This window comes from Doryrhamphus excisus, linkage group LG2, assembly GCF_037039965.1.
Source record: "Doryrhamphus excisus strain RoL-2023G ecotype Guam linkage group LG2, RoL_Dexc_Guam_v1.1, whole genome shotgun sequence".
In the NCBI taxonomy this organism is placed as follows: domain Eukaryota; kingdom Metazoa; phylum Chordata; class Actinopteri; order Syngnathiformes; family Syngnathidae; genus Doryrhamphus; species Doryrhamphus excisus.
The window spans coordinates 5,888,036-5,906,243 of NC_136358.1; the positions used below are offsets into that span (position 1 = coordinate 5,888,036).

Here is an 18,208-nt window from a genome sequence, read left to right on the forward strand (position 1 = left end):
TGACCGCGTTAAATGAAACACTGCACTACATAAGTCAATGTTAATAAATGGAGGACAATTCTCCCTCGTTTATCGCGTCATGTTTCCAGACCCCGACGAAGTGGTCCAATTAGGACCTGTTCGGAGCTGTCTAAATATAGTTTTCAACGTCATTAGAGCCCCCGTAGACATGAAATAACACCCGAATAATCACTTTTACCTATTATACCTTGTTTACATCACATTGGGCAGGCTACAGAATAACGACAGCTGCCGCTAGCCTAGCAAGCTAGCTAGCTAACGAGTTAGTCTCTCCGATTTAAATTTAAGGTGTTTAAAACGCAGTGGGAAAGAAGTACAAAGAAGCCAATAACTTACCAATTCCACATTACAGGAACTTTTTTTTTTCACTCTATCGTGTCGGACATGCGTGGGTGACTTCATTAGGGTTTATGTATGTGTGTTGCTTAATATAAATGACGGTAACTGTTATTGCACACCTACCATGCTTATTTATCTGCGTGTTTTATCTTTTATATGTGATGAGATTAGTAAATGAGAAAATTAGAATAGTTTATTTGTTAGCTCTTCTCATAAAAACACAGTTGTCAAAAAGCTCACGGCTTTACTGGCCCTCTCTGTCTAGTCAAGCCCCCGCTGAAGCACCAAATCACCAGCCGCCATTGACTAAACAGAAATGGTTATTTCCTTGTTTGGCCAACCTGGCTGCACTGACGCCCACAACCACTAGATGTCACTACAACACAACAAGACCACAAACCAAAGTAGCAGTTTGAGAAAGAATGCAGTATTTTCACTGGAAAAACATAAACATACAGCACTTTTACACAAGAAAAATAATTTATTTATGATGGAATAATTTCACTGGTCAGGCTGCGACGCGCTCATCTGGGCACCTAAATACCAAACCACTGCATTTGGAGGAGAGGGGGCAGGGTAATACTATACATACATGGAATAAGCATTTAAATATGTCTTTTGCAATAAAAATAACAAAAATAGAATAATTATCCAATAATTATCTGTCTCTATCTTTTTTTTTCACTCTACACCACCCCCAATTTGGCAGTGAGGAGGCAAATATACTCTTTGGCCCGTATTACTACCTCGAGTGTGCTGTTGGATTATCTTATGCAACACACGCGTGTCCTATTAATTAATGAGGTCAATCAAAATGACCCCTAACTTCACGCCTCCAAATGATGCAAATTATTTGACAAGAAACCATTCGATTCATCCTTTACTGGGAGGAAAGACAGACACCCCCTGCCCCTACACACAATGAGGAGGTGTAAATGTGGCAGTGTGGGGATTAAACATCCTCCAACCTCAGGACTTTTCCCATCCTCTTCTCTCCCAAAGAGGGAATAATGTGTTAAATATTCAATTTATCCGGTCCCATTGTCGCCGTGTCACTTACAGGGCTGCCTTGTTGGTGGGGGTGGGAGGACAAAAATGATGTCCAAGCCAAATTTTTGTATTTACTTCTTTCTGCTTTCATTTTTGTAAATTTCATTATAAATTAGCATCACTCCTCAGTCTGCAACGCCTGTGTCGGCAAATGTACTATAGGAATCGGTGGAAAAGGGGTGCACGTAAAAAAAAAATCTACAACATAAAAAAAAACACAGTGGGTACTGCACCCAAATTGTGGTATACAAGGCAAAACAAACACAGTTCAATTCACAAAATATTCCAAAAGCAAAAAAAAAGAAGCACCACTTGACAAGTCATCATAACCAGAGAGGAGAGCACTTTCACTGCTGTCCTAATGTGTGGCTCTACATCCTCCACCCACTAGAGGGAGCTCTGACAGTGGTGGCACAATGAGTCCAAACTGGGATGCCACCTTTACCCATCCAAAGCATCCAGAGCAGCAGGGAGGAGCATGTGTTGTCTACTTATTCAAATTCACCCACTGTCGTCTGACAATTGGCAGAGGAAAGACGAGGGGAAGGTTAATGGGGGTCGTGATTGAAGAGGTTGCGACGGGAGGAAGAGGAGATGCTACATGAAAGTGTGGAAGTGCATGGAGGGGCGGTGAAAGGTGAACCGGTCACCACTCACTCAAGCGATGACCCGGCGATGGTTGATGGCGTACGAGTAAACACACACAAGCACATGCGAGCATGCATGCTCTCACACACCCTCAGGTCCCCTCTGGTCTGGTTCATTGGCAGTCCTTCACTCCCGTCACTGGAGACCACATACGACACAAAAAAAAAAAACCCTGTTTGATCCCCCGAACCTGCTTCATGCTCTCCATGCAGAAAATTCCGCAGGCGTGATGACGATTTGTGCGTAGATATACGCTTGTGCAGACTGTTATGTTTTTGTGTGTACGTGTGACGTCCGTCACACACGCGGTGTCTGCAAATGTTCTCTGCATGATTCTTAGTCATGTGTTTGTTCTTAAAAAAAAAAAAAAAAACACTAAACAAGTGAAAAAAATATATAACACCATTTCAGGGTGCGCCTGGAGGGAATGAGTTGTGTAAACGGCCTCTCAAAAAAAAAAAAAAAAAAACATTTAAGAAAAGTGCTTTATGATTAAATGTCATCTTTCAAGATCTGTCAGTCTTTAATGATCTGTCTTTTGCATGCCAAGAAGCAAAAGCCTTCACTTCATGCCCTGATTGGTTGAACTGTGAAGGAGTCATAATGGATTCTGGATGGTTCCCGACAAGACGTTTGATGCTGTGGTGCATGTAGGTAGTCACCATCAGGAGAAAAGATATCCAGTAGTTATATTCCTGGTCTCTGCACATTCCTTTCTCCTTCCCAATACTCTTTCATATTCATCTTGAGAGATCCACTATGACAGGGAATAATACGGCTCCAACCACGTGAGGGACCATTTTGTCCAACAGAGTGCTGCTCCAATGGGATTGGACGTTGCAAATGCTCAGCCTGTAGTTGGAGCGAAGCAGCTGCTTGCTAGCTTATCCAGACGTGGATAACGTTGTTTTTTTTCTCACTGGTCATTTGGTTTGCCTTGACCGCCGGACTCCACCTCTGGCCCCTCGCTACCTGAGGTAGCGCCGCTGGAGAACTCGGTGACTCGTCGTGCCAGAGGGTTTGTGCTTTTGAGAAGTTCGGCGGCAGACACCCTGGCCCCGCTGCCGGAAGACTTGCTGCCTTTCTTCTGCAGCAGGGCCATGAAGTTCTCATTGCGAGAGCTGGACCTCTGGCTGCTGCCCATGGTGAGGTTCCGCAAGTCGGCGCTCTGCTTGACTGGGGACATTAGACTTTGCCGGCTTCCAAAGGAATCTGAAGGCTCTTTGCGACCCAGAACCTTTCGCTTGGACCTGATGGTGAAGATGAGATGTACAAACAGCTAAAGCACGCTGTCGAGAACAGATCATCCTTTAACCGAATACAATGGTGAAGACGGTCGGATTAGACTAGCTAATCGAGACCTTTTTGGACATATATGTTCTACAAAATAATAGCCTGCTTCTCCTAAAGCTTCCTTAACGGTGTTCCAAGCTATTTTCAGCATGGCAGACAGTAAAATCACCTGTTGCTTAGTGACAAGCATCTCGGGTGCATGTGTTTGAATCGATATCACTGTGAGAAAGTACAAGCCAGTGGTCGCTCCTGTAGACGTTGCTAGGTAACCTCACTCTCTCTGCCCGCCTTGTCATAACTTCCCACTGAGCCCAATGCAATCTTTTGTTACATGTTCTGAGTGGTAATGAGCGTGGTGGAGTGCGGACACAAACCTGTGTATAATGGTGAACAGGTCTTCGGTGGTGTGTGCTGCAGGCGTGCCGCTGGTCAGGAAGTCATCATCGGTTTCCTCCACAATGTGAAGCACCGTCTTGTCGCAGGACACGCTTTCGTCTGAAAAAGACACGTGTGTCTTGTTAAATATACTAATGTATGTTTGTGACAATTAGTTAGCATCGGAGATAATTAAGGCGCTATCGATTAATTGTGTGGAGTTTGCATGTTCTCCCCGTACATGCGTGGGTTTTCTCCGGGTACTCCGGTTTCCTCCCACATTCCAAAAACATGCTAGGTTAATTGGTGACTCCAAATTGTCCATAGGTATGAATGTGAGTATGAATGGTTGTTTGCCTATATGTGCCCTGTGATTGGCTGGCGACCGGTCCAAGGTGTACCCCGCCTCTCGCCCAAAGACAGCTGGGATAGGCTCCAGCACCCCCGCGACCCCCTCGTAAGGAAAAAAGCGGCAGAAAATGAATGAATGAATGAATTTAATCTGTACCATTGTGCAATGTAACTCCATGAGTGACAGGCAACACCAAACGGTAACAACACAATGACCAACACGCTCCAGCCAATGAGGAGATCCCATTGGTACATATTTACTTATGCACACCCATTACCCACATTCCACATTCATCTTAGGTTAATTTGCGACTCCAAATTGTCCATAGGTATGAATGTGAGTGTGAATGGTTGTTTGTCTATATGTGTCCTGTGATTGGCTGGTCACCAGTCCAGGTTGTACCCCGCCTCTCGCCCGAAGTCAACTAGGATAGGCTCCAGCATACCCCGGCGACCATTGTGAGGATAAGCGGCATAGAAAATAAATGATTGGAACAGCACCTTATGTAGTACATGCTACTGTTTTGCGGTTTTGGTGTATAGCTAATGGTGCACTGGCATTAGGAGAGCTAAATACTGTTTTCTCACCCTGTATTATGGCAAAATGAACGGGCCATATGCACTCACCAAGCTAAAGTAAAAAAAAAAAGGTCTTTTAAGGTGGACTGGCTGTCAGAGTATGTGGGAACAGAAGAATGAGAGTTGAATCTGGGTGAGATTTTTTTCTTTTTTGAATGAGAAAGGGCTCCTCTGAAAAACATGCTGCAAAGCCAAAGTAGCAAGCCAGTTTCTTGAGTGAAAAGTGTGGACTAAATGTGTAGCATGTTGCACTGGGATGCTTGTATTTTGATGCCCGGACTTACTAAACACAGGAACTGTTATACCTAATTTGTCTGGGTGATGCCGAAGAGTTGTTTGCGGTAGAGATTTTAAAAATGTGAATTATTTTTATTTCAAGGAAAGTAAACATAAACGGATCACTTTCAAGTGCAGTTCCAGAATGAGGTAGTGGCAGAACAGGTTGCTACAAAACAGACATAAGGAGGTAGAAGTAAAAGTAAGCTACATTGTGAAATACGCCTTGCTGACCTGTTGAACCCGCTAATATACAAAATACCACAGAATGGAAGTTGGACTATCTTGGTTTTGGACAGTTGTGAGACTAAAGATGTGCATGTCTAATGGCTCTTACAGAGGTGCAAGGAATGCTCAGGTCATTTGTGGGTGCTCACTGCTCAGACACTTGAAAATCTAAAATCTAAAAAACAAAATTAAATGGGTGCATTTTCTTAGCTGCTGTGGTAGAATTCAAGTTACTACTGCCATGCTTTAGGATTCTGGCATGAACTGATAATTTTCCTTTTTTGGGCCTTAGATTTTACATTGACAAAAACAGTCAACCATGGATGTCAGTATTGAGGGCACTTTTTTAATCTAAAAAAGAACATTAAGTTAAGTGGGACATCAGTATAATCTCCCGAATACCTCATCCCTTGTTTCTACAAACGTACCTGCCCCAATCCCAGTGGCGGCCATCTTCCCTTCCAGCTCAGCGAAGGAAGAATCCAGCAAGGATGAGTGAAGCACAGACTCCTTCAAAGCGTCCAATCCCAAGTGATTTTCATCATGTGTTGACATTTCAGGCGCACAAGGACTTATCGGGATGTCTTCCGGTAGGAAAGCTCCTCCAGGAGACGGGATGCCCACCGGACTGCCGGTTTGTGGTGTCTGGCGGTCTGTGCCGCCATTACTGGAGGGGTGCACAGATGACGGAAGAAGCAGGAGGCAAGGCTTCTTCGGAACTGGGGGTGGAACCTGCAAAGAAAGGACTCATTCAAAAACAGTGGGGTACATCGCTTTTTAAAAGTTATTTCTGCACATTTTCTACCTTGGGTTTCTTTTTGTCGGAGAGCTCTGCCAAACAGGAGATAGTCATCCTCGAGGGAAGTGTCTTGCTTTTGTCCTGGAGCTCAGGTGCCTCCTGGTTACTGCAAGGAGAAGGTAGAGAGCCTCCATCTTCTGGCCCCAGTTGAAAGCCAGTGTCAAATTCTGGCTCTAAGACAGGGTCTTCCAGGAGAGGCTGTGGTTCCGGAAGGGGTGGGAGGTCAAAGAGGCACTGGTCATACATGGAATGAGTGGTGGACAGGGAATTAGAATCTGGGATCACTGATGGACTTGCAGGACTTTTTGGCGGTGCTTTTTTGGGTTTGGGTTTCTTCATCACTTTGTAAATATTGCCTAAAGGTATAGGCCGCTCCACAGGCGACGGCGGGGGTGAGTCCAAAGTGAGGGGGGGTGTCGAGGATGGGGAAGGAGACTTCAGAAGCAGGTTGAGTGGCCGCTTTGGCAAAGGGGGTTTGACTGCAACAGGTGGCTTAGGTTTTGGTAGAGTAGGAGGCGGACTGACATCGTCTCCAAAGTCTCGACACTGTTGTTCTTCCTCGATGGTGTCCGACGCACCGTCCGGGAAATCCTCGAGATCACCTCGTGAGACAGAGCGAAGCCGAATTGTTTTCAGCTCATTCTGGGTGACCACAGGGAGCACCTGGGAAGAACTGGGGCTGATTTTGCCAGGTTTTGCTGCCGTGGAAGTGTCCGAATGCCGCCGACTAGCCTTTTGTTTTGGCTTGATGGACGACAGCTCCAGGTGGGCATTCCCGGGCATTTCAAAGGATAGTCTGGACCTGGCAGCAGGATCCTTTGGTGATGGTAGCGAAGATTTCCTTTCAGGGATCTTAGGCCGCATCTTACACCCTGATATCCCCACAGAACCGACTCCACCTGGACCTGCTGCATGACTGAGCGGCACGGTCGGGGTTGGAGTTTCGGACTGGCTGGAATATCCACTCGACGGGGACATGAGTCCTGGGGGTTTGAAGGGCGAGGAGGGCTTGATGTCTGTTTCTGTGAGGAGCTGCGAGGGTGACGTGGCTCTGGAAGTGGAAGGGGAGTCTAACGACTCTGAGCTGCCTCTGACTTTCATACATTCAATCACGGTGGTACCTGTTGCTGTGCTGGAGCCTGATAAAGATCTGGAATAAAGAAAAAGGAACGTTATGAAGGCATGGAACAGCTCACAAGATCAATTAACAGTCCTACCTGTAGGGGTCATTGTTCTTCCAATCCCCGAGCTGCCAATGAGGTGGGAAAGTTACATCCGCCTCTCTCTCTGGTGGATGCACTTCCAGGTTCGGAGGTCCGTCGCAGCCTGCCCGGCTTCCCTGCTCCCCATGCTGAGTGCCTGATTTGGAGGAGCATGACGAGCTGGGCAAAAGGAAGTCTGGCTGGAAGTCCGGGAAGTGGTCCCTTGGGATGTGCAGGCTCTTTGGCCGGCCATCTCGATGCAGAGCGCCCCCATGGTGGATCCTTCCTTCAGCCTTGCCAAGATTCTTCACAAGGGACACGCTCCTCACTGGAGGCGGAGGCTTGCGTTTGGACTTTTTGAGAGAAATGGACCGTGAACGCATGCGCAAACGTCCTTCTGTACCGTAGTCGGAAGCTGTAACAGAAATGGTGTCAGTGGTACTGGCACTGTCCTCAGAACTTCCTCTGGGATAGAGGAGAGCGTAGTTCTCGCCCAAACCCATGAAGTTATGATGCTGCCGTTGGTGCTCTGTAGCTATGGAGACGTTCCCGTTCCCTGCGGATGAAAGAGTCCCGTCTGATTGGTCTGTGCCAATCTCAGTAAAGCAAAAGGAGCCAGAGTCTGTGGGTGTGGAGAGAGAACGTTCCCGGAACTTGAATGCATTTGCTGCCGCGATGGAGCGCGCCGACATCTCCCTTCCCTTCCCCACCTCTCCACCGCCGCACCCTCCTCCCCCACCTCTACCTCCATCTGCCGTGGCCCCCTCTGTTTCACTCCGCCTCCCCATCATGACAGCTGCCAGTGACATCCCTTGCGTATTGTGCCCTCGTCTCCCAGAAGCATCTGACGTGGTTGAGAATGACTGTGAGCTGGCCAAGTGTCCCGAGCTTACTAACATCACGCCTTCCTGAGGCCCACCTCCTGTGTGACCAATGATGCTGTGCTGTTTCGGTGGGACCGCTGGACCTTTCTTCACACTGTAGTTGTAAGGCTCGTTCCACTCTGCGGGAGAGAAGGTGGAGCCTTTAGGTCCATTCCATGTGGTGGAGGGAGTGTTGGAGAAAATTAGTCCAGAGTGGTCCATGCTTCCTGGTCGCTCCACGATGTTCTCTATGAAGAAGGAGCATTAATTGTAACTTCACTGATTAAGACATGCATAAAAGTGTGTTTCTCCATCACGCACACCTGCAGGTGAGCTGCCGTCAAGGTCGGAGTGTATCTTCCTCAGGGCAAGGCTCTGGTGAGGGGTGTCCGTGACAGGCTCCAGGGAGCGGGGCTGGTGGAAGTGCTCCGCTGGAGAGGGGGATGGGGACGTCGAGTGCTGCAGGAGGTCCACACCATGGAATTTGCCTTCACCTGGAGACCAAGTGGATGAGTGAGATTAATCGCCTACCGTCGCATTTACTTTGTTAATGTCATTTGGGGGCGGCACAGCGGTCGAGTGGTTAGCGCGCAGACCTCACAGTTAGGAGACAAGGGGTTCAATTCCACCCTCGGCCATCTCTGTGTGGAGTTTGCATGTTCTCCTCGTGCATGTACTCTGGTTTCCTCCCACATTCCAAAAACATGCTAGGTTAACTGGCCACTCCAAATTGTCCATAGGTATGAATGTGAGTGTGAATGGTTGTTTGTCTATATGTGCCCTGTGATTGGCTGGCCACCATTCCAGGGTGTACCCCGCCTCTCGCCCGAAGACAGCTGGGATAGGCTCCAGCACCCCCGCGACCCTCGTGAGAAAAAGTGGTAGAAAATGAAATGAAATGTTATTTGGCAAAATGCACAAAATCAGTGAGGCAAATGAGTCCAAAAAGGCTGAAGTGATGGAAAAAATGAACTGTGGAATTATGTAATCAGAAGCACTGTTTGTGCAAATGCTGACGTAGATGCTTGTCAGTAGGGACACAAAGAAAAACACAAGAGATGCAGATTTGCGATGAATCATACATTGTGTTGTCAAACTCAATAACCTGCTTATTTCACAGAATGTAAACAAAGATAGTGATAAAAGGCAAAACAGAAAGATGTGTCTTTGTCATGCAGAGACAGCCAAACGACAACAGTCATCTTTACCCTGTTTTATTGCCTGACTTATACACACTTTTAAGTCAAGACGCAATTGGAGGCCGACATGTAAAGCCTCCTCGGGGTTGCGATGAGGGCAGCAAAGACTTGGCAGATTCTCCGCGACCACTCACTGCATTTACTTTGACATTTCCTCTCCTTGAATTGCCTCTTCAGTGAAGAGTGTGCACTAAATAAATCGTTTTTGACGCTCCCTGCCTGCTTTCTCACCTGTCTACAACTGAGATGGCAGGGTGGAATCAGTAATAACTATTCGAACACTAATTGTATTGTATTGGCTGATTTCCATGAAAAATCATGTGATCATACGCCGATAAATGCCTTTCAACGGCAAACACAAAACATGATCACCTGTGGCTTGTACTATTGCAGCGTGTAAACAAGACACCACAGTGTGGGTAGTTTCCTCCTCCCACTTTCCTTCACACTGCGCAGATGTACCAAAACAAAACAATCTGCCGTGAGGAACTTAGCTGACTTGCCTTTGTCAGACATGGAAGACACTCGGTTCACCTACTGCTCTCCACCGATGTACTCTGACATCCAAATTCTCTTAAAAGAAGGCCTCTCATCCTTTGAAAGTGTCAGGAGTGATATATGTTCTCTTGAAAATGTAAAGTCAAATATGTTTTTGTCTAAATTAAGTCATTTAATGATTCATTTTTCATATCATTTAACAGAGGTGCAGCCACGAATTCCAGGCCCCATGAAATAAGTCGCCCAAAAAGGGGGCAGGGGGGTTATTAATTAATTTATTAGTATTTACAGTACCTATTTTTAGGGTACCTGGCAGTCGGCATCCTTTTTGTATTGATAAATAGAAAACATAAATAGAAACATTGATAATTACTCCATGTGATCATTATCAGACGATTTCACTCATGGATGATCAGTATAGGACAGGGGTCTCAAGCACGCGGCCCGCGGGCCAAATGTGGCCCACAGGACACTAGTTTGAGGCCCTCGCATGTTAGTGCGGCCCGCGCAAGTTTGATATGGATGCTGTATGGTCTCATGTACCCAGAAAAAATTATTACGTTTGATTAATGTTCATGTTAAAGGTTAAATAACTGTTAATTGTTATCCTCCCTATCCGTGTGGAAGTGGTAAGTTTTTGGCTATTTAAGTTTAAAGGAAATAACTTGAAGGCTACCGTTTAGGTCGCTAGCTCTCTAGTTTGCGAGTTAGCATGTGTCTCAAGACCCTGCAGTTGCGCAATATGTTGTAAATAAAAAAAGTATAAATGTGACTATAGTCGTGTTTTGTCATGTCTACAGGGCTCTAATAATGCTTTGTTCATTTTAATCTGAAAAAAATAATTTGTCTACCCACCAACTATATGTGGTTTCTTAAGTTTTTATTATTTGCCGTTTTATTATTATTATTATACTTATTTATTACTGATTGATTGATTTTCTTTATTCTTGATTTGTTTATTTATTTTTCATCTTATTTTGTGCAGAAAAATAAAAATGAAGATATTTGAGAACAGTGGAATGTTTTATCAGAGCTTTTATTGTAGAAAATCAGAACCAAAGTTTGTATATTTTTCTGTTTTTAATAAATGCGTTTTTTTTTTTGAAAACCTGATGCGGCCCAGCCTTGCCCAGACCCTAGCCCCAGTGGCCTCCAGGTGAATTGAGTTTGAGACCCCTGGTATAGGAATCTACGTATTTAGTTATCAGAGCATCCCGAGCAATTATTTCCCTCCATTCACTCTTCTTTCATCCCTCATTTTGTGCTTTTGCTGTCAATAACTCATCGGTGGTTTGTTGTAGCTCACTTTCTTTATTTTAGTGAGGAGACAGGAAGAGTGGTGAGTTACCATGGCAACAGTTAGCCGGTTGCCAGCTAACTGTTCGCTCGTGTAGAAACAGGCCGTCACAATAACAGTATGACGTATATAGCAAATATATGCTAAATGTATGCAGAAAAGAAGGCCTTGCCGAGGGAAGGGATGCAGCATCATTATACCTGACCTTCTAGTCCATATGTGGCATCGCATCACCACACCAAACAAAGTGCTCGCAAAAATCTGCATAATCAAGTAATTCCTACTGTATCAAATATTCCTCTAGCATTAAAAGATTAAGAGTGACGGCAGTGTTATATACAGGATAAATTGCATAAATATTCTCAATAAGGGTGCTAGATTTAGACTAAAAGTAACAACAATATAATGCATCTGTATGACTAAAAACGACAACACTTTAACTAATACACCCTGTATGTACAAAATGGTAAAAAAATATTATTTTAATTGCAGCAAAGCATGCCGGGAAACATGTAATCCGCCCAATCCAAAGCTGCAAACTCTTCAGTTAGACTTCTTGGGGATTGTGATGTTTTGGTGTGACTTCATTGAAATGAACAGCTCAAGTCATCTTTGAGTTTTGGCCCCCTTTTGAGATTGAGTTCTAGTCCAAAAACATTAATTTAGATATAGATATACTTTATGAGGCACACTGGCATGCACACAAAAGAAACAATGCAAAGCGAGGCGGGGATGTCACTGCGAGGATGACCACGGCATGCTAACGCCTGACATAAGAGGACAAGATGGGAATGTGCCTGCCGGGGTATCTTTGCATGGCAATGTTTTCATGCAAACATAAGGTACCGACCTAACAGGCGATGTTTCCCAATCAAAAAGAACAAATTCAAGCTGTGATTTGAATAGATTCAATAAGAGCCACTATGCGTCCACTACAATTAAATTACAAGGTCGCGGTCGAGTGGATAGCGCGCAGACCTCACAGCTAGGAGACCAGGGTTCAATTCCACCCTCGGCCATCTCTGTGTGGAGTTTGCATGTTCTCCCCGTGCATGCGTGGGTTTTCTCCGGGTACTCCGGTTTCCTCCCACATTCCAAAAACATGCTAGGTTAATTGGTGACTCCAAATTGTCCATAGGTATGAATGTGAGTGTGAATGGTTGTTTGTCTATATGTTCCCCTTTGATTGCCTGGCGACCAGTCCAGGGTGTACCCCGCCTCTCGCCCAAAGACAGCTGGGATAGACAGCAGGTAGAAAATTAATGAATGAATGTTAACCTGTGCGCCTGCCGAGGTGCCAGCGAGGTTTCTCCGCCACGGGTGGTCCCCTAGTCCAACCCACCGGGGGGCAGTCTGACTCGCAAGGGGACGGCGACAGTGAGGGGGACGGGTTGGCAAGGGACCTCAGTCCAAAGACCGAGGTGGCGGTCTCGTCCTCGTAGAGCTGCTTGGATGCAGGCTAAAAGAGAAGCAGATGACCTGAGATGAGATGTTATCCAAGGTGGTTTCCTTGTTTCTAACACAAAAGGACACAAACTAGAAATTCTATTAAGGCGCAAATGCAGAACACAACATCATTGGAACACTTCAGAGCAAAGCAAATGTCCTCTTTTTGCTCATTTGGTGAAGCATCACTGTCAGTTACAGAGGACAGAGGCCAACAGAAAGACGACAAAAGGAACACAAAGCCTAATTGCGTCATCTGTCTTGAGGTCTTTAGGACAAATACAATGTTTCGTTCCAAACAAAAGTAAAGGGACATGTGGCGATTCTTCATGGAACCTGCAGGCTCACCACCTCCTTTCTATTTCATCTCAAATTGTATGTATTATATATGCAGAGACAGGCCATATTCAAGCATATCTTCCTTAGCGTAGCCAAGAAACTTAACTGCTGTCACAGGGAATTCCGACCCAAGTCGTCTCCATGGACTCTCAATGTCTAATTGAAATCAGCCCCATCAGGCATGAACTTAAAAGAGCAATTTAACTGGCTCCTGGAGGAACAGCGTGCCAACGAAATCACCTCAAGGAGTCCATCAGGCTGCCATGGCGACAAAGAGTCACTCAGCAACTGACGTTCCTGAAATCCCGTCCGTCCTGGCTGGAAGGACACACGTCACTCATGTTTCTTTGTGCTATAAATTCCTAATCGAGATGTCACATTTCCATCTGGGAGACGCTAAATCATTTAGCCTGCTGGGAGTGTGAATGTGATGACGAACCTGAGCGGAGGCGGCAAAGCGTGCGTTGCTTTTTTTTGGGGGGGGGGGGGAGTGGCGAGGCTAGTGGATGTAACTTTAGCGAAAACTATTTTAGTCACATGAACACATTTGATCAGGTGATGCTCGTGTAGTTACCATGGGACGCATATGCATGTTGTTACAGGTCATGGGAGGAAACAGAAGAAAATTGATAACATGCAATCTCCACACAAACTGTTGTGCTAATTATTATGCCACCATGCTGCCAATATCACACTATTTGCTCTATGGCATCGAACACAGTTAAAACAGTGTTTCTTGTGTCAGGCTGAGGACACTTTAAGGACTTTGCGTCCCACCCCTCACACACACACAAAATCAACAATCTGACAGAATCAGATCCAAGGCATTCGAGAGTGACTCTGTTTACCAGGAAGATGAAGTCGGGCCGCTTGTTGCCGGGAGAGCCGGGGGAGTAAGAGACGGACGCGTCGTCGGAGCTCTGCGAGGGTGGATGGCGGAATGTCTGACCGGTCAACTTGGCGTCGTAGAGCTGCTCCTCAAAGTCTGTAAACATGGAAGTAACACGGCACACGTTAGCCTCGGATTCCTGCATTCCTGCACACAACAACCCAAACAAACACGCACACACACACACAAACACACACACAACGCTCTGCATCATTTTACCTCCTGCAAGCCTCACCGCAAGACTCCCTTAGTGTCTCCTCGCTCTCACTTTCCCCTCAATAGCACCGCTTCCCTTTGCTCTGTGGCAGCTTAGACGACTCCCCCTCAGGCCATTGTAAACAGATTCCTAACCCCCGCCCCCTTCTCCTCTTTCCCTACAACACACAAACACTCCCCCTCACAATCTGCCAGCCAATCCATTACCCCCAAAAAACACACTCCTGACCCAGTCTCTACTCATCCCTAAAGCCCCTCTAACAAACCACTGGGTTAGACTTATATGGATTCCATAGTGGTGGTGGTGGTGGTGGTGGGGGTTGCTAGGTGACACAAGCAGAGTGGGCGGGCACCTCACAGGGATAACTTTTTGCTGCTGATGCATGCTTGAAAGCGGGAGGGACGGTGATTGGGAGAGGGGGGGGTAAAGGTATGCTGGTCACTCCGCCCCCCACACACACTTAAAAAAGTACTCTGCCTCCTTCCCCTTTATCCAGACAGGCACTCATGCGTCACTGAAGTTCACATTGTTTGTTAGCATCATAGTTTTTTTGTGTTTTAAACATCATGTAAGTATGCAGAGGAACTTCACTCACCGATGAACCCAAACATTCCCGACAATTAGCGCCCGGCTGTTGTCAAATGTGGGTCACTCTTTCTTCCGCACAGGGGCTAAACCGCTGTGAACAATACCCCTCTTTCATGTTTTTTTCCACATACAGTTTGTGTGTCAAGGCACACAATTGGCCTAATGGGTTGGTAGCGCTGCAGTGTGTGCTCGGTTGTGACCCGGAATGACGTCCCAACAAGAATGGAGAGTTTAATGAGCACTCTGGAATCATTCATTCATTCATTTTCTACCGCTTTTTCCTCACGAGGGTCGCGGGGGATGCTGGAGCCTATCCCAGCTGTCTATGGGCGAGAGGCGGGGTACACCCTGGACTGGTGGCCAGGCAATCACAGGGCACATATAGACAAACATCCATTCACACTCACATTCATACCTATGGATAATTTGGAGTCGCCAATTAACCTAGCATGTTTTTGGAATGTGGGAGGAAACCGGAGAACCCGAAGAAAACCCACGCATGCACGGGGAGAACATGCAAACTCAGAGAGTGGAATTGAACCATGGTCTCCTAGCTGTGAGGTCTGCACGCTAACCACTAGACCGCCGTGCCGCCCCACTCTGGCATCACATCCATCCAATTTCACCTCCTATCAACACGTCATCAAACATGGCAAGTTGTTGCATCCAAATTAAAACACCACCTGAGCCCCCCCTCCCCCCAACCTTGGGTAACCCCTACAACATCTGTAAAGTACGATAAGCTACAAAAACAACAACTAGTCCTCTTCACCCAGCTCCTAATGACCCATTCACTATTTTAACATTCACTCGTATAATAGAAGCGTTGCTGTTGTGTTGACCATTCAATACCACAAAACAATAAAACAACTACAAAGGTCGTTCGGATGCCATGAATGGAGCTGGGGGGGGAATCGGGTGGGTGGTGTGGGTTGGGTATCATGGCAAGAAAACGCTGCGGATCCGTCTGACAGCGAGCTTCATAAATATGGAGCTGTGCAAGAGTCGAAGGAGAGCAGTGAGAGAAAGAGGATGAATATTTCACTGAGATGGAGGGTGAGGATGGCCAAAGAGGGGAGCGCTTTGGTGTTATATAAGATCCACACCCCCGTGTGAGCACATCACACTTAATATAGTTAAACCCTAACATATTAGACTCATAACCAGCAACAAATATACTGCATGCTCGCACTGCCACTAAATAACATTCATTGTAAAGGAAGACTTAACAACTAATCTACTAACATTGTAACTGGGTTTATTTACATGTTCATACTTTTTGAGCTGCCAATTACAACTTTCAACTTGGTGTCACTATACATACATACATCTCTCACATAATCAGCGCCTTATAGCATTGTCTCTGTGTTCTTCACCTAATTGGCCAAAATAATTAACACCAGGGCATCATCTCGCTGTAACAATCTATGTATTTTAGCATTTCAGGCTACTGTATAAGGCAGTGGTTCTTTAGGCGACACCACAACTAGTGCCTTATACAGGAGCTAGAGACCAGGGGTGTCAAACAAAATCACACGGGGGGGGGCAAAATTCAAAATTAACGAGTGGTTAGCACGCAGACCTCACAGCTAGGAGACCAGGGTTCAATTCCACCCTCTGTGTGGAGTTTGCATGTTCTCCCCGTGCATGCGTGGGTTTTCTCCGGGTACTCCGGTTTCCTCCCACATTCCAAAAACATGCTAGGTTAATTGGCGACTCCAAATTGTCCATAGGTATGAATGTGAGTGTGAATGGTTGTTTGTCTATATGTGCCCTGTGATTGGCTGGCCACCAGTCCAGGGTGTACCCTGCCTCTCGTCCGAAGACTGGACGAGAAGCTGGGATAGGCTCCAGCACCCCCGTGACCCTCGTGAGGAAAAGCGGTCGAAAATGAATGAATGAATGAACTTTATGTCATTAACCCCCCGAAATAGTAGCTAGTATGTTCAGATTTTGGGGCTGCATGGTGGACAAGTGTTTAGCGTGCAAGCCCCACATCTAGGAGACCTGAGTTCAATTCCACCCTGTGTGGAGTTTGCATGTTCTCCCCATGCATGCGTGGGTTTTCTCCGGTTTCCTCACACTTTCCAAAAACATGCATGTTAGGTTAATAGGTACACCAGTCCAGGGTGTACCCTGCCTCTCGCCCGAAGACAGCTGGGATAGGCTCCAGCACCCTCTGCAACCTTTGTGAGGATAAGCTGTAGAAAATGAATGAATGAATGTTCAGATTTTGAGAAAATGTCTCATTAGCACTGACGAATAGATAAGTAAGCAGCCTACACACTTGGCCCTGTTCCCTGTACGCAGTGCCAGAATCGGAACATACTAACATGATGCACCCCTGTGGTTGTATTATCAGGTTGGGACAAAATGTGCAGAACAGTTGGTGAATGCGTCTATACATTTTAATGTGCATTTTTGTTGTGTCTGTTCATTCCTGCTTGGAATTTCTACTTTCTCCGCGGATATACGACTAAGGCTGTTTTTGTGTTCATTTCAATAAAGTGATCAGTGTTGATCGACCACCAGATACACTTTTTTATATAAACACAAACACATCACAATCTGCAAGATGTGAAGAGTTTGCAGCAGTGGAATGGGCAGATTCCAGGTCCATTGCTGTGATTAAAATCATCACTTTAGACTGTCTTATGCCTTTTTAATGTGTTATTTTGTACAAACAGGGTGTAATAATAAGTGCTGCCAGTTTTAGTCATGTACAGTTCAATTATTTTGACTTTTGGTTTGAATCCTTCTATATACAATATAAAGTTTATTCATTCATTCATTCATTCATTTTCTACCACTTTTCCTCACGAGGGTGGCGGGGGGTGCTGGAGCCTATCCCAGCTGTCTTCGGGCAAGAGGCAGGGTACACACTTGACTGGTCGCCAGCCAATCACAGGGCACATATAGACAAACAACCATTCACACTCACATTCATACCTATGGTAGATTTGGAGTCGCCAATTAACCTAGCATGTTTTTGGAATGTGGGAGGAAACCGGAGTACCTGCATGCACGAGGAGAACAGAGATGGTCGAGGGTGGAATGGAACCCTTGTCTCCTAACTGTGAGGTCTGCGCGCGAACCACCCTGGACTGGTCGCCACCCTGGACTGGTCGCCAGCCAATCACAGGGCACATATAGACAAACAACCATTCACACTCACATTCATATGAGAGGAATTGCTTAGTTAAGTAGTTTGATAAGGTCTGTGAGACGGGCCAAGTATCAATGCTATTTTCCAAACTGTTCTGCAGGCCGGATGAAATTGCAAGGCAGGCCAGATTTGGCTCTCGGGCCTGAGTTTGACACCTATGGGCTTGATGCACAAAGAACACAAGGCGCGCAAGAAGTCATTATTTATTCATCCTCTCCATTCAACCTCACTCGTTCATTCATCTACAGGCTGGTTTGGTGGAGGCAGGAGGGCAAGAGAGCATGAGTCACACTGAACATGAAAGCGAGAGCGAGAGAGAGTGGCGAACCCAGCATCAGCATCAGCAGTCTTATACAAAGCAGATTTTCATTATAAAAATAACTAAGAAAGAGTGACGGCCACTGACAAGCCGTTTCAAAAGCGAGCTGTTTTAAACACACGCTCACACACACACACACAAACACACACCCTGTCAGAACCTTAAATAACAACGTTGCATCAGCTGCAGTGCCGCTGTCAACCAACATGCACACACCAAGAATATG

The 18,208-nt window shown here is 46.0% G+C and overlaps 1 protein-coding gene across 3 annotated transcripts in view; it reads right to left on the reverse strand.

The window, feature by feature from the left end:
• Nucleotides 1-821: 821 nt before the first annotated feature.
• Nucleotides 822-18,208, reverse strand: part of nhsl2 (NHS-like 2) — a 37,350-nt gene continuing 19,963 nt past the window's right edge. For all 3 annotated transcript variants that reach the window (XM_058065907.2, XM_058065910.2, XM_058065909.2), the window contains 8 exons: nt 13,652-13,788; nt 12,297-12,477; nt 8,348-8,518; nt 7,177-8,272; nt 5,966-7,109; nt 5,589-5,892; nt 3,726-3,846; nt 822-3,308 (listed from right to left, as the gene is read on the reverse strand). In XM_058065907.2, coding sequence (XP_057921890.2) covers nt 2,975-3,308; nt 3,726-3,846; nt 5,589-5,892; nt 5,966-7,109; nt 7,177-8,272; nt 8,348-8,518; nt 12,297-12,477; nt 13,652-13,788 — 3,488 coding nt within the window. In that variant the 3' untranslated portion in view covers nt 822-2,974. The remainder of the gene's footprint in view (nt 3,309-3,725; nt 3,847-5,588; nt 5,893-5,965; nt 7,110-7,176; nt 8,273-8,347; nt 8,519-12,296; nt 12,478-13,651; nt 13,789-18,208) is intronic.